This window comes from Bufo bufo, chromosome 6 (genome assembly GCF_905171765.1).
Source record: "Bufo bufo chromosome 6, aBufBuf1.1, whole genome shotgun sequence".
Classification (NCBI taxonomy): Eukaryota; Metazoa; Chordata; class Amphibia; order Anura; family Bufonidae; genus Bufo; species Bufo bufo.
In genome coordinates, this window is record NC_053394.1 from 24,321,737 (window position 1) to 24,337,940 (window position 16,204).

General features: G+C 48.0%; 2 protein-coding genes across 2 annotated transcripts in view; one reads left to right on the forward strand and one right to left on the reverse strand.

The window, feature by feature from the left end:
- Positions 1-7,179, forward strand: part of CLSTN3 (calsyntenin 3) — a 55,488-nt gene extending 48,309 nt beyond the window's left edge. Inside the window, exon 18 of the mRNA XM_040438237.1 lies at positions 6,342-7,179. Within this exon, the coding sequence (XP_040294171.1) occupies positions 6,342-6,422 (81 nt within the window). The 3' untranslated portion in view covers positions 6,423-7,179. The remainder of the gene's footprint in view (positions 1-6,341) is intronic.
- Positions 7,180-8,443: 1,264 nt separating this feature from the next.
- Positions 8,444-16,197, reverse strand: EMG1 (EMG1 N1-specific pseudouridine methyltransferase). The gene is made up of 6 exons (XM_040436294.1): positions 16,042-16,197; positions 15,488-15,589; positions 13,036-13,177; positions 12,628-12,686; positions 9,289-9,438; positions 8,444-8,685 (listed from the first exon to the last, which is right to left on the reverse strand). Exons 1-6 carry the CDS (start codon positions 16,162-16,164, stop codon positions 8,572-8,574), a joined length of 690 nt encoding a protein of 229 aa, XP_040292228.1. The 5' UTR covers positions 16,165-16,197; the 3' UTR covers positions 8,444-8,571.
- Positions 16,198-16,204: the final 7 nt, after the last annotated feature.

The window sequence follows — 16,204 nt, forward strand, 5'->3', positions numbered from 1 at the left end:
TCTTGCATTTGTTGCAATGTATCAGTCTGTGAGCAAGACGCAGTTCTGCAGTCTACACTGATACATTGTAACAAACTGCAGCTGTAAAAAAAGGACGACTAAGGCCAAGACTGGTTGCATCCAAATTTCCAGTCTGAGGCTATGTTCGCACTTCATCTGTTGTGTGTAAAATTCGGACGAAGGATCTGCAGCTTAAATTTCAGGATGACCCCCAGATTTCTGCCGCGGGCCCGCACTCACATTAGCCATATTCCATGCAGATTTTTTTGTTTCAAAAATAGTCCATGTGAACTGGCCTTTAGGATATATTTTGTCACGTGCAGATCCAAACCACCATATACATCAATGCACACATACGTATTTGCCACTATTCATGCCAGGCTGTTCATGACTCTGCACAAGGTCTCTATGGCAGCACCCCAGTAATCAGGTGACTTCCTTTCATCAGAATCGTTAATTTCTAATGATAATTTGTTTTCCCTTAGTCCTAACAGTGGCACAGATGGGGTATTTCGCCCCCCGTGGACTGGTAGGACAGGTGGAAATTTTATTGACACTAATAATTAAAGAATTACCTAGACCCTCCCACCTCCAATAAAGAGGGGGATCACCCCCAGCCCCCTTGTGTAGTTCTAAGAAGAAATAAGCAACAATAGTGTAAACAATCTAACAGCAAATAACTAAGGGGGGGGGATATTTGTGTGCCACTGTTAGGACTAAGGGAAAACAAATTATCGTTAGAAATTAACGATTCCCTTACGTCCTAACCAGTGGCACAGATGGGGATTAGCAAGTAGACACCCCCATGGGAGGGCCCTCATGCCTGGTGGAGGATAACACTGTCTGGCCAAATGAGGAATAGCTATCTATCCTAGAATCCACTCTATAGTGTGAGATAAAAGTGGAGTGAGAACTCCAAGAAGCCGACTTACAGATGACATCCAGTGGAATCGAGCTTCTTTCGGCAAAGGAAGTAGCCACCGCTCGAGTAGAGTGGGCCCTTACAAACTCAGGTGGCTCAGAACCCTGAGACATATAAATAAGACTCCCGAATTGCCTCTTTAATCCATCGATTGATGGAGGGCTTAGAGGCCTTCTTACCCGGAAAAAAGGATAAGGAGATTTTCATCTTTCCTAAATACCTTGGACCGCTCCAGGTAAATCCTGAGACATCTTGACACATCGAGGGTATGGAGCCCTCTTTCTTCTGAGGAGGGGAGTGGAGCCAAAACTGGAAGAGAAATTACCTGGTTGATGTTGCTGAATGAAGGCACCTTTGGAATAAGGGTAGGCAAGAACTTCAGGAACTGTAGGATGGTAGGCATGCAAGCGTCTGTGGATGACAGTTGACGACTGGAACACCACTTTGAAAAAATCTTCCAAATTCTTGAATAAGATCTGTTAGTAGTCTCAGATCTGGAGTGCTGTAGGGTTATCAAGACAGACCCCCGATAGCCCTTCTATTCTAGGAAGGGACTGATCAACCTCCAGGCTGTCAGGTTGAACATTTGAAGATTTGAGGAGATCTGAGTGTCCCCCGACACCAGTACTCTCTTTGGGTGAAGCCTCCAAAATTGACCCCGACTCATTTGAATGAGTTGGGTAAACCAAGCTCTTTTCGGCCAGTATGGAATGATGGCGATGACTGACGCTTGGTCCTGCTTGATTTTCATCAATACCCTTGGAATCAAGGAAATTGGAGGGAAGATATAGGCCAGCCCGAACTTCTATGGGATTGACAGTGCATCTTTTGCCACCGAGTTGTCCTCCCTGTAAAGGAAGCAATACCACTCCACCTTGGTGTTGAACCTCGTTGCCATGAGATCGACCTCTGGCATGCCCCACCTGAGCGTTATCTCCTTGAAGACATCTGGATGGAGAGACCATTCTCCGGTTGGAAGACCTCGGCTCAGGCGATCTGCAATCATATTGTGGACTCCACGAATGTGGACGGCTGATAAATGGGTGAGGTTCAATTCTGCCCAATCCAATATCACACCTATCTCTCTCAGGAGACTTTGTGACTTCGTGCCTCTTTGCTTGTTGATGTACATTACAGCGGTCATGCTGTCTGACTGTACCTTCACCGCTTTGCCTTGAATGCAGGGAGCGAAATGATGAAGGGCTAATCTGATCGCCCTGATTTCTAGGAGATTCGATGACAATAACTTCTCCTGAGATGTCCAGATTCCTTGAACTGTCTTGTTCAGAAGATGTGCTCCCCAGCCTACTAGGGATGCATCTGTGGTAAGTATGATCCAAGAGGGTTGGATCAGGGACTTGCCGTCCTCCAGATGGGCCCACCATCTTAGGGAGGATCGGGCACGATAAGACAGGGAGTGCACGGAATTTAGATTGTGATTCCACTTGGCTAGTACCTCCGATTGTAGCGGACGTGGGTGCCATAATGCCCAAGGAACCGCCTCTGCGGTTGATGACATTAGTCCCAACATTTTCATCAAAGTACGAATGGTTACTTTCCGAGGTACTAAGAGAGAGCGGGCTGTCTCTTGAACAGATAGCGTTCTTTCGGGAGTAAGATGAATTGTCATTTCCACTGAGTCCACCACGAATCCCAGGAACTCCACTGCGGTAGCTGGCAGGAGATGGGACTTGTTCCAGTTGATTATCCATCCTAGCTGGTGGAGGAAGGCTACAGCCCGCTGGATGTGTTGGGACAGGATCGCTTGGGAAGGAGCTCTGAAGAGCCAATCGTCCAGGTATGGAATGATGCTCAGACCCTGAAGTCTTAGAGCTGCCACCACGGAAACCCCCACTTTGGTAAATGTGTGTGGGGCCGAAGCAATTCCAAGCGGGAGGGCCACAAACTGAAAGTGTTTTAGGACTCCCCTGACTTGCACCACGATCCTTAAGAATCTTCTGGACCCAGGAAGGTTGGGAATATGGAGGTAAGCATCCTTGAGATCCAAGGTTACCAGGAAATCTCCTGGCCATAGAAGATTGATCACTGATTGGATAGTTTCCATCCGGAAATACTTGCGTTTGATGAACTGATTGAAATATCTCAAATTTATAATCATCCTCCAGTCTTCGGTCACCTTGGGTACCAGGAAAACTGGGGATTAGATACCTGCTCCTTGATCCTAAAAAAGGCACCTCCTCTAAGGCCCCTTTCCGAAGATACTCCAGGATATAGTCCTCTAGAATCTTCTGGACGGAAGCAGTCTTGTTAGCACAAATTTGTCGAATGGGGGACTGTCTAAGTCTACCAGGTATCCCTGAGATATAATACGGAGCACCCAAGGGTCTTGGATGTGGATCTGACAAGATTCTAGAAAGTGTTGTAGGCGACAGCCTACGGGAATATGGGGAGCAGGGAGATCTGAGAATCCAGTCAGACCGGCATGGTACCAAGATCCTCGAGGCGGCCCGCAATCAGAGCTTCGAGGATTTCTTGGGGGGCTTAGGGACCCTGGAACCCCCCCCCCCCCCCCCCTACGGGAACTCCAATCTCTCTGGAGTTCCCGTGGGGGGGGGGGGGTAATCCTCCAGGGTCCCTAAGCCCCCCAAGAAATCCTCGACGCTCTGATTGCGGGCCGCCTCGAGGATCTTGGTACCATGCCGGTCTGACTGGATTCTCAGATCTCCCTGCTCCCCATATTCCCGTAGGCTGTCGCCTACAACACTTTCAAGAATCTTGTCAGATCCACATCCAAGACCCTTGGGTGCTCCGCATTATATCTCAGGGATACCTGGTAGACTTGGACAGACCTGGACCCATACCTTTTGCCCTGACCACGAAAGGGCTGTTGGGGGAGGGACTTGACCTTCTTATCCGACAGTCCCTCCATAATATGGTCAAGCTCTGTCCCAAAAAGTCTGCCGGGTTCATATGCCATGGCGCAGAGATTATGCTTGGAAGTTGTATCAGCCTTCCAGGGTTTTAGCCAGAGCGGACACCTGCCCGCGGCTGAGAGCGCCATAGTCTTGGAAGCCAATTTTAGATGTTGTGGAGCAGCGTCACACAAAAAATCAATTGCCAGACCGGCCGTCTTACAATAGGCCAAGATGTCATCCCTAGAGACCCCCTGGTCTAGGTCAGACTGAATTTGAGCGAACCTGGTCTTGAGAAAATTCGCCACTTCAGAGGACGCTATTGCGACCGAGGCAGAAGCTGAAGCAGAGGAATAAACGCGCCTAAAGGCGCAATCAGCCTTGCGGTCCATGGGATTCTGAAGACTTGTAACCGCCGTCCGATGGTACCATGGTCCTCTTGGAAATGGCCATATCCACCTTTGGTACTGGCCCCCAAGAGGACAATTTATCTTCTCTTACCGGGAAGACAGATTTAAATCTTTTGATCAGCACGGGACCTTTTTCTGGTTTCTTCCACTCTGTCCTCATTAATGACAGGAGGGAATCGTCTGCTTTAAAGGCCCTGGGCCCCTTAGAGGTGGAGGTAGAGGCTTCACCCTGATCCACATCCTGGTCCCCCGACCGGATGGATCTCAGCAACCGCTGGGCCTTCTCGGGAGGGAAGAAGTAGGAAAATCCATCCTCATCTTCGGAAGAAGAGGAAATAGAACCCTGTCTGGTATCCTGAGCCCCGATACCTCCATGGCCCGATGAGGAGATGAAGGTCTTTGGCGCTTAGATCCTAAGGCCTGCTTCAGCTCCTCTATAGAGGAGTTCACCTGGTTCATGTTAGACTCCATGTAGTTCTTCACCCAGTCGACTACATCATGAACCGTTGGTTCCTGCTGGGGAAGAAGCTTAGCTCTACAGGGCAGACATCGCAAAAATAAATGTCTTCCAGGACAATTTGACAATCGTGGCATAGAAGATGACCTCTTTTGCCAGAACTCTTCCTGCCCGGGTCCCGATCACTGTCCCCTGTAGACGACATGGCTACAAGAAACAAACAGAATTAACTGTTAAGACTGTAAGGAGGAAAGGAATCCAAGCAAATAGGCTTTTTCACCGAAAAACCGAGACCTGTTTCAAGCAAAACCCGCAAAGGGTAAAATAGCAGAGGACAGCACTCGCTGAACAAAGGAAAACCGCTTGGAAGAAGGGAACTTCACCAATATCCAAGACAGACAGAGTATAGCATACCCATACACCTGCGCTCTAGGAGGCAGAATGACCACTGGTGCAGGATTTAAATAGCAACCGTGGTGCCAAAAAGGGGCGGAGCTAGCGCCAAAATATAAAAAAACAAGATCAATATAGAAATATTAGGCTAAGAGGGAGCCAAAATAGCTAAATTCGCGAAAAAAGTACATTATTAAAGGAGAAAACACTTCTCCTAGAAACAGGAAGTGACGTCACAGCCGGAGACATCACTTCCAAAATTGCGGCGACCCACCGGAAACACGTGGGGCCGCTGTTTCCATGCTCCAGTGCTCAGGAGGGCCTAGATAGAGGACAGCAGGAGCCACAAGTGGGCCGAATACAACCATCCTCACCGCCCCGAGAACACAGCACGGGAGCGGCAGAGATTACCCTGCGGACAGCCGCAGGAATGAGGAACAGCCAAGTTACCCCAGAGGGGGTTCTCCACCAGCCCAAACCTGTCCGGAGGACAGAAAAAAACACAAGGGGGCTGGGGGTGATCCCCCCCTTTTATTGGAGGTGGGAGGGTCTAGGTAATTATTAAATTATTAGTGTCAATAAAATTTCCACCTGTCCTACCAGTCCACGGGGGGCGAAATACCCCATCTGTGCCACTGGTTAGGACGTAAGGGAATCTCTCAGTAATGCAGCCTCAGGCTTCAGGCCTGTAACTACGACTGATCATATCTCAGCTCAGAAGCAAGCTATTAAGAAATGGTTACTTTTGTGATGTGTATTAAAGGGCATCTGTCAGCAGTTTTGTACCTATGACACTGGTTGACCTGTTACATGTGACCTTGGCAGCTGAAGACATCCGTGTTGGTCCCATGTTCATATGTGCCCGCATTGCTGAGAAAAATGATGTTTTAATATATGCAAATGAGCCGCTAGGAGCAACGGGGGCGTTGCCATTACACCTAGAGGCTCTGCTCTCTCTGCAACTGCTGCTTCCTCTCCACTTTGACAGGACCAGGTGTGATGATGTTTTCACTGCCTAGTCCAGAGGGAGCAGCAGTTGCAGAGAGAGCAGAGCCTTTAGGTGTAATGGCAACGCCCCCATTGCTCCTAGCGGCTCATTTGCATATATTAAAACATCGTTTTTCTCAGCAATGCGGGTACATGTGAACATGGGACCAACACAGATGTCTTCAGCTGCCAAGGTCACATGTAACAGGTCAACCAGTGTCATAGGTACAAAACTGCTGACAGATGCCCTTTAAAAGGACCTTGCTTAGTATATATCTTCAATGTCCTCTCCCCTTTAGTCTTTGCAGTCTGGCGGCTTGGCCCCGGCACAGAAATCATCTGTCTCGGAGAAGGAGGAGCCAATTGAGGAGTCACCTTGAGAGTCATCTCTTTGACAGCCGTGCATCCGTGTACTTCTCGCTTATGTGTCATCCCCACCATCGTCTGGTGTGTATGCCACATCCTGACACAACTGTGCGGTGCGCGCCACTTCTGACCGCGCTCTTCTGCTACTTCTCCGACACTCTAAGCGACGAGTGCAACGTAAAGACACTCAGCCTGGGACATGTCCCACCATCTTCTCCTCTCTCTGGAGCGTGTGTCACAGCCTGGCTGTCTCTTGAAGAGCGCCACCCACCCCGACGCTGGCTGGGTTGTGTATCACGTCCACAGTGTCTGTCCTTCCGGATGCCTCCCCCTCGTTTACGTTACCATTTCTCAGGGGAAACCTCGCCGCCTCCGCTCCTCCATTCCGTGTTTGTAACCGTCTCATGTGATGTTTTTACATTAGGTCCCTGAGAGGCTGCTACCGATTCCCTTCTGGTCCACCACACCCCCTCCCCCATCTCATTTCTGGGGTTCAGCTTTACTCCATCCCCAGAGACTTAAAGTACTGAGAAAGAGAGAGAGAGAGACCGCTCAGTACTGAAATAGTCCTCAAAAATGGCCGACAACCTATAGACACGAGGGCCCAAGACCACTCATCTCACCCCAACCCCCAAAAAGGTTTTTTTTTTCAACCAGACCTTTCCTTTTGTTCCTATTTAAAGTGTTATCCCCTTCCTGTCTCCTCCCCACCGCGTTCACGTCTCTGCCCCTGTAAAGGGGTGCTCGGATAATGGGGGTCACGACAATGAATGAAATAACACTGATCTCTGGTATAAATCTATATAAAACTATATAAAAAAAACAATATATAAAGAACACAACGGCTCGCTTTATTTTTTGGGACTATGTCTGTGTATCTAGTATTAAAGGGGTACTCTGAAGAAGGTCCATTCATCTCTTTGGGACTGTCTGAAGTAGCCAAGAACTGTACTCAGCTGCCTCCAACAGTCCCATAGAGAATGAATGAAGAGGCAAAGCGCGAACTCCATTCATTTCAGGGGTACGGGCCCCCCACCGGCGGGAGCCCACAGATCTAACAGCTCTGCCCTGTCCTGTGGGTAGAGAATAATTTCATCTAACGGGCAAATCCGATGAACTTGTGGCAGTGCAGCTTCCCTGGTAAATACCTGCCTGAGTGAGTGACTACCACTATAGAGCAGCAGTGTTATCTGTAATAGATAGTACTATAATACAGACTGTATTATACTCCAGAGCTGAACTCACAATTCTGCTGTGTAAATATATAACAAAATAAGCAATGTATGTACACAGTGACTCCACCAGCAGAATAGTGAGTGCAGCTCTGGAGTATAATACAGGATGTAACTCAGGATCAGTACAGGATAAGTAATGTATGTACACAGTGACTCCACCAGCAGAATAGTGAGTGCAGCTCTGGAGTATAATACAGGATGTAACTCAGGATCAGTACAGGATAAGTAATGTATGTACACAGTGACTGCACCAACAGAATAGTGAGTGCAGCTCTGGAGTATAATACAGGATGTAACTCAGGATCAGTATAGGATAAGTAATGTATGTACATGGTGACTGCACCAGCAGAATAGTGAGTGCAGCTCTGGAGGATAATGCAGGATGTAACTCAGGATCAGTATAGGATAAGTAATGTAATGTATGTACACAGTGACTGCACCAGCAGAATAGTGAGTGCAGCTCTGGAGTATAATACAGGATGTCCCTCAGGATCAGTACAGGATAAGTAATGTAATGTATATACACAGTGACTGCACCAGCAGAATAGTGAGTGCTGCTCTGGAGTATAATACAGGATGTAACTCAGGATCAGTACAGGATAAGTAATGTATGCACACATTGACTCCACCAGCAGAATAGTGAATGCAGCTCTGGAGTATAATACAGGATGTAACTCAGGATCAGTACAGGATAAGTAATGTAACAGCAGCTGGAGAGTCACAGGTTATAAAGGGTTAAATTTCTACACTTTTTAAAAAAAAATCTCTGGTGTGAAAATATTCCCATCTCACATTTTAGGATTTTTTTACATTTTTAAATTTAAAAGACATATACAGTAATTACATATGAAGGGTTCGATAAGTGAAAAACAATACAGAGAACACAGGGAGTTTGGAATAAGGAAGAAGCAGGGAGTTCCCGGTGTCTTCATACCACCCCCCAGACTTCTTCGAAAGCAGTGCAGATCTTCGCAGAGGTCAGGGCTGCGGACAGAGGATACTGACTGATGGACACGAGGCGCTCCGTGAAATCTACATTAACCTGCAAGTAAAAATAAATAAAAAATAAATAAAAAGACTGCAATGTATTACAAGGAAGGGGTGAAATAAGACTGGAGGACAACAACTCCCAGCCAGTCCAGTGTCCACCATCTCCTCTACCACTCCCCATTTATGGGCAGGCAAATGCTCCAGGAGCACGATTCATTGGGTGAATATAGTTGAATTACTGTTTAATGGAAACTTTCTAATACAATCTTTGTTTCAAACATCTCCGCTTGCTGTCATGGAGTAGAAATGCTTAAATCCTACGGCTGAAAATCTGTACAGACCTAATCCTTCCCACAGTTTTGGGGTTTGATCACTATTGTATTGAGGGACGTCTATACACAGCGCCACCTGGTGGCCCTCATTATTGTTGCACGATTGTCCAAATGACGTAGACCCTAGGAGGGAAGTAAATAGAGGGGGCAGGAGGAGAGCGGCAAATGTTCTGGAGGATTTGGTGCCCTCTATGGTCCTCTATTCCATCAGGGGACCCCTGGGGTGGACTGGGAAGGTCTTATATCCAATACACTTTCTGAGGGGTGAATGCTCATTTTGCTGCCACCCCATCGGTCATGTATCCGACTGACTGACGACTCACCGAGCCATGTGCAAACGCTCCGATTACGATCATCATAGGCTGGTCGGTGGCGACTAGATCCCGAACGCAAGGAACGCTCTCACCCTGAAAGGAGGTGCCGACCTTCAAGCACCCAGCAGGAAGGTGATCTGTTATTGGATTCTTAATAACCTGGAGATAAAAAATATATAAAAAAAGTTACGCCCTGAGCTGCAGTACCGGGCACAGCCACAGCCAGAAGTGCAGCGCTGTACTCAGCGGTCTCCATCGGGCCCACAGACACTGATTGGAGCGGCACGGTGCTGGTACGGTCTCCACCCATTTAGTCTCCTGCTCACTACGGCCGTGCAGCGAGGACGAACGGGGGGTTCAGTTTCCCTATTTTAGTGATCCCAGGAATCGGACATTATCACTAGGGATGAGCGAACCCGAACTTTGTGAGTTCAGGTACCCAGACCCGGACTTTTTCACTAAAAATCCGGGCTTGGGGTCGGCGTGCGGGAGATTTTATTATTTTCCGTTATAACATGGTTATAGCTGAAAATAAAAAAAACAAACATTCTTAAGACAGAATGCAAAAGAATATGGCCATTTAGGGGTAAAAATAAAATTTAAATAAAAAAAATATATTTTTTTTTTGACTCGGCTCATCCACTTGATCGCGCTGCCGCAGTCTCTTCTATCTTCTTTCTGCAGGACCTGCCAAAGGACTTGCGATGATGTCGCCACATGGCGAGGGCGGTGACATCATCGCAGGTCCTGCAGAAAGAAGATAGATAATAGATCAAGTGGATGAGGCGAGGGGTTTTGTTTTGTTCTTTACCCCTAAATGGCCATATTCTTTTGCATTCTGTCTTAAGAATGCTATTATCTTCAGCTATAACCATGTTATAACAGAAAATAATAAAGTGAAGTTGACTTTAATGGGGTTCGGGGACAAGTTCGGGTCCCAAACCCGAACTTTGACCTGAAGTTCGGCCGAACCTGAACTTCCACGGATTCGCTCGCCCCGAATTATCAGCTGTCCACCTTGTAGAACAGTTTCCCAAACATCCGGAATCTCCCCTGTCCAGGATGAGAGAAACAAGCAGCACAATCCAAGAGTCTCCTGAAAAGCACTCCTGTCCATACTAGGGGTGCACCAGGTATCGAATTATCAATACCCAATCAAAACTTTTGTACCAGTATCGATTCGATACCCGGATTTGCCTTTTACCGTTACTAGGCTGTGCTACTGCGCAGCCTAGTATCACAGAACATGGCGCGCGCTGCTCTCAGCGCGCGCCATGTTCCCTCAGACAGTGGAGGAAGCAGTCTATCCCTCCCCGCTGTGCCGCTGCCACCAATGAGGAGAGAGAGAGGGGAAGAGGAGGGGCTGTGGCCACTGTGCCACCAATGAGAATCACATAGCCGGCACCCAACCTCTATGACAGGGAGCTGCGATCAGCGGCAGTTAACCCCTCAGGTGCGGCAGTGTCCACAGGGTCCCCCCCCCTCTTCATTGGTGGTGCAGTGGCAGTTCAGAGCCCCAGCAGTGTAATCGCGGGGCTCCGATCGGTTATCATGGCAGCCGGGACGCTACTGAAGCCCTGGCTGCCATGGTAAACTCCCTGCCGCTGAGGACAGCAGGGAGGCTGTGAGGTCCTATTCACCCTGATAGAGCTCTAGACAAGGGATTAAAAGATCCCGGGTTCTAGCCCCTAAGGGAGGAAATTGTTATTAAACAAAAAGTAAAAAAAGTTTAATAAAAAAAAAATAATTACCCCCTTTTCCCAATTTTACATCTAAAATATATAAACAATAAATAAACATTACATATCGCGTCCGAACGCCGTAACAGAAAAAAATAAAAACTGCGTGATTCGCCATTTTTTTGTCACCTTGTCCCCCCAAAAAATAGGATAGGACTATTCTATTATGGGCCGGATGTTTAAAAAATCTGCGTGCATTTTATGGGTGTTTTATTTTTTTCACATGGTATCGAGTGTCGCAATACTTTTTTATGGTATTGAAATCAAATAAAAATGTTGGTATCATGACAACCCTAGTCCATCCTCCTAGTCCCACCTATTTTCCAGTGCTCATGCGTCAATCGCTCCCAGACAATGCGGAAGGCAAAGCACTGTTCCCCAGACTTCTGACAAATTTACAATTTTTTACTAAGCCGAAGAAATTTTAATAAAAAAAAAAAAGAATTCTAACAAAAAAGAAAAAAGTCACCCGTGGCCTCACCCACCTCTGTGACATCTGTGTCGGAAAAAGTTTAACACGTGCATCAAAAATACTGTGCTCATCCTGAATGTATTTACAGCAGAAAGCCAACTTTTTAGGCGGATCCGTCATGGATCTACAAAAACGGATCCGGTACAATAATACAACGGCATGCATCCGTCATGAACGGATCCGTTTGTATTATCTGTAACATAGCCAAGGCTGATCCGTCATGAACTCCATTGAAAAAGTCAATGGGGACGGATCCGTTTTCTCTGGCACAATAGAAAACTGATCCGTCTCCCATTAACTTTCAATGGAGTTCATGACGGATCAGCCTTGGCTATGTTACAGATAATACAAACGGATCAGTTCATGACGGATGCATGCGGTTGTATTATTGTAACGGATCCGTTTTTGCAGATCCATGACGGATCCGCCCAAAAAGTTAGCTTTCTGCTGTAAATGTTGGTTTAGTTGTCAGACGGACACCAAAACACCGCAAGCAGCGTTTTGGTTTCCTCCTTCAAAGTGGAATGGAGACGGAACGGAGGCAAACTGAGGCATTCTGAGCGGATCCTTTTCCGTTCAGAATGCATTAGGGCAAAACTGATCCGTTTTGGACCGCTTGTGAGAGCCCTGAACGGATATGACAAACGGAAACCAAAACGCCAGTGTGAAAGTATGACTTAAATACATTGATAAATTCTCCAGCTTCACATATTACAAAGGCGATTCCCTGCAACTACCACTAGGGGGAGCTCAGTGCATAGGAAGCTATTATAATGCCTTTGCACTGAGCTCCCCCTAGTGGCTACTTTGTAAAAATGCAATTTTTTTTCATCTCTGAACAGACGCAGCAAAGAAGATGATCAATGATCAATGCCAGACTCCTCTCTCCTCCCCAGGCCCCATAGTGGTCACGTGGTCTGTCTTTATTGAAAGCATGCCACTGTGTTAGGGTATGTGGTCATCATAGAGGGGTTCTGCAGCAGCTCAGGACCACCATCTCTGAACCATAAACCGGGGGCTGGACAATGACCAATTTCATGATGGGCCGATGAACTACAAGATTTGATAAGCTTTTCAGGATTTTTAAAAATGTTATTTCAATGCAAACACTTTTTTTGGGGGGGGGGGGGCTCTCACCTTTAAAAGTTTCTGGGGTCCATCGGCAGCTCGGACGCTCAGCTTATGCAGCAGTTGTACTAAAGAAGAGAGAGAACGGAATGAAGTCTGTACATTGTGCGTTCTGTAAGGTGGCCCGCCACAAAAAGCATGCCCAGGATAGTGGGGCGGGGTCGTACAGGGGGGACCCCCCGCCATCCTGAGAGCTAGGAGTTCTTGAGTCGCCTCTCGGAATGGAACCGCAGTGCACATGGCGATCCGTTTATTCTACAGGGCCACAGAAGTGAATGGAGCACCGGGCCGACATGTGCACCACCCTCTGCCTTCTAAGAGCGGACTCGGAGTCCCAATGGTCAGACCCCCACATGACCCATCCTGCGATAGCCCCTCTAAGGTTCACGCAGCCCCAGCGTGTAAACGGCTACTTACCCATCAGACCACAGAATCGGGGGAAGGTTCGGGGGATGCGGGTCTGTGGGTTGACCTCGATGAGAACGTTCCTCTGTGTGTGGATATAGACTTGTAACAATCCGGCCCGGTTCAGAGGACTGTCCAACAACATCAGCAAACTCTGCGGAGGGTAAGACACGCTCAGCATTACATACACCAGGCAGATTTAAGGGGGATTTTACTCCTAGGCACCGTCCCCTCGTGTCTTTAGACCAGGGATCAGCAACGTCCGGCGCTGCAGCTGCGGTGAAACGACGACGACTCCCAACATGCACGCTTGCTTGGCTTTTGTCAGCACTTCAGAAGTGAATGGAGCATGTTGGGAGTTGGAGTGCGGGAGGTTGCTGACCCCTGCTGTAGACAATCCTGGAGGGTTGATGAGCAGCCATCTAGTCTGTATGGCCCAGATCAGTGGAAGTGACATCTTAAAGCTTCAGAAGACCAACCTCCGTCTATAGTCGACAGCACAACGTTCCACCTGGAGTCACAGACAAGGTCATAGCAAAGAAGCCGGTGGAGATAATACATCCAAATTCATATCACTTTATTATATAAAATATGGAGAGAAAGGGCAGGATGGAAAAAGTTATACAGAGAAGCAAAGGGCATCTATACGTCTGGACCATCGTGTGTCCCCACAAGGCTGATGGGCACTTATCGGGTACCAGGTCCGTACTGTGACACGCAAACATCCAATATACACCAAAGAGGTGCGCAGCATCCCGTATCCACACCCCGATGGGGAATTACACAATACACTGCAATCACCTCAAAAGAAATCCATGGATGTTAATGTGATCCACAGCCACGTCCACGGCAACCATCAGCAACATGTGTATATATAGTAAAAATGGGAAGATAGACCAGGCACTCTGTATGTGTAGCCAAAAATTGAGATATTTATTTGATATAGATAGAAAATCAATTGTCTAAAAATATCTATTGTGATATAACAGCATAATAAGTAGCCCAAAGTAAACTGCAACAATAACCAATATGATCTACAAATGTAGCAGCAATGGGCAATTACAACAAGATATCAAATAGCAGCAATGGTTAAAATCCAGCCATAAAAAAACGCAATCTAATAGCAGCAATAGTATTGAGATTGTGCGTTTAAACAGCCCATGTTCCTCCTACACACGGCAGGGAGTACGGCTAATAGCAGCGCTGATAGGAATCCATCAAGGGGAAACCGCAAAAGTCCTTGCATAGAAAGATCTTCCCATGTTCCGGATCCAGATAGCTTTTAATATTCACAGCTCCGCTCCTGCCTCACTGTGCTAGCGCATGCTTATAGGTCACCAAATATAACAGGAGAGACCAGCAGGCGCAATGCGGTAAGCACTCGCGGTGGCGTCTCCTGTTATAGACCGCTGCTCCGGTGATCTGCAGTAGAGCGAATATCCGCTGACTCTGTGTCCAGTATCACCAGCGGGTTGTGCGCTCAGTGAAGCCAAACATCGCCAGAGCTTTTCGTTTCAGAAACTTAATTCAAATCCAGGGGAGACTCTTTACCAGCATGCCGGTGCAATACGCGGAAGGGGCCACATCCCCGAAACGCGTATGGGCTACACCTTGCACCGGCATGCTGGTAAAGAGACGTCACCGCGAGTTCTCACCGCATTGCGCCTGCTGGTCTCTCCTGTTATATTTGGTGACCTATAAGCATGCGCTAGCACAGTGAGGCAGGAGCGGAGCTGTGAATATTAAAAGCTATCTGGATCCGGAACATGGGAAGATCTTTCTATGCAAGGACTTTTGCGGTTTCCCCTTGATGGATTCCTATCAGTGCTGCTATTAGCCGTACTCCCTGCCGTGTGTAGGAGGAACATGGGTTGTTTAAACGCACAATCTCAATACTATTGCTGCTATTAGATTGCTGCTATTTGATATCTTGCTGTAATTACCCATTGCTGCTACATTTGTAGATCATATTGGTTATTGTTGCAGAGGTGGGACCCGCACCTAACAGCCAATGGGGGCATATCCCAGCGAGATGCCCCCATTGTCTGAGAAGGGAAAACCCCTTTAAGGGGAAAGTGTTACTACAGGACTGGGGGGGGTCTTCAGTCGGCCCCCAGCGGCCATGACCACCTCTCAGCACACACAGCCATTGCTCTTCCATCTACCTGATCAGGTGCTAATGGTCACTACTGACCAGGGTATCTGAGGGGTTAACCTGCTGGGATCAGAGTCACTTGTATAAGGCGGCCTGCGGCCCCTGCATATCAAGACCAGATCCTGAGCCGCACATACGCTGGAAGTCACCAAAGGGGTTAAACATCGCAGCCATTACAACCTAAAAACACATTAAAAAGTAGCTAAAAACAGCCACCAGGGCCCCCCGGGGGTCAGCTGCATGGGCCTCCCTGCAGGGGCCGGAGCAGCGAGACAAGTGGAGATGGCCTTGAAGCCGGTGACAACCTACCTGATGGGTGATGTCCGGCCGCACCTCGCCAGGGTCTCGCCCATTCTTCACCAGGATGTTTTTATGTTGGTCGCAGTTTAATAATTCGTATGTTTTCCCAACCTGGAACAGGAAATGGATTTATCAAACCGAGTCCTAAGACCGGTCACTTACCACAGCGGACGACTTATCTTCAAGTGGAGCCAGTACCCCAAACCTGCCGCCCATGACCAGTGAGGCTCAAACCGTGGCCGATCAGCTGCTGCAAAACTACAACTCCCAGCATGCCCTACATACCCTAGCTGGAAAGCCATAAGTCGGAGATCACTGCCAGAGACATTGTTCAGCTGTTCATCCCCCCCCCCCATGACTACAATGGAACGTGCCACGCAGATACACACAAATTCTAAAGAGAAATGGGTCAAACCATTTTGCTGATTGTGGGGGTTCTACAGGTGCGGAGTTCTATAATCACTGTAAAGACCACACATGATAACTACTCCAGGCTCAGACCCTTCCACCAACCATGAGCAGCCGGGGCCATGCTGATACTTCTAGTTCTCCACATTGATTACCCGCACGGTCTCCAGGCTGGCCCCCTCCAGTAACACGATCAGCCTCTTGTCTTTCCGCCGCTTTATTTGCGGCTCCCCTTCCTCTGTGTGATTTACACTCGTGGGTCCCCTGCGCGCCGCCATGTTTGCTGGGGCCGTGGATGGCGAGAGAGCAGCTTCCGGT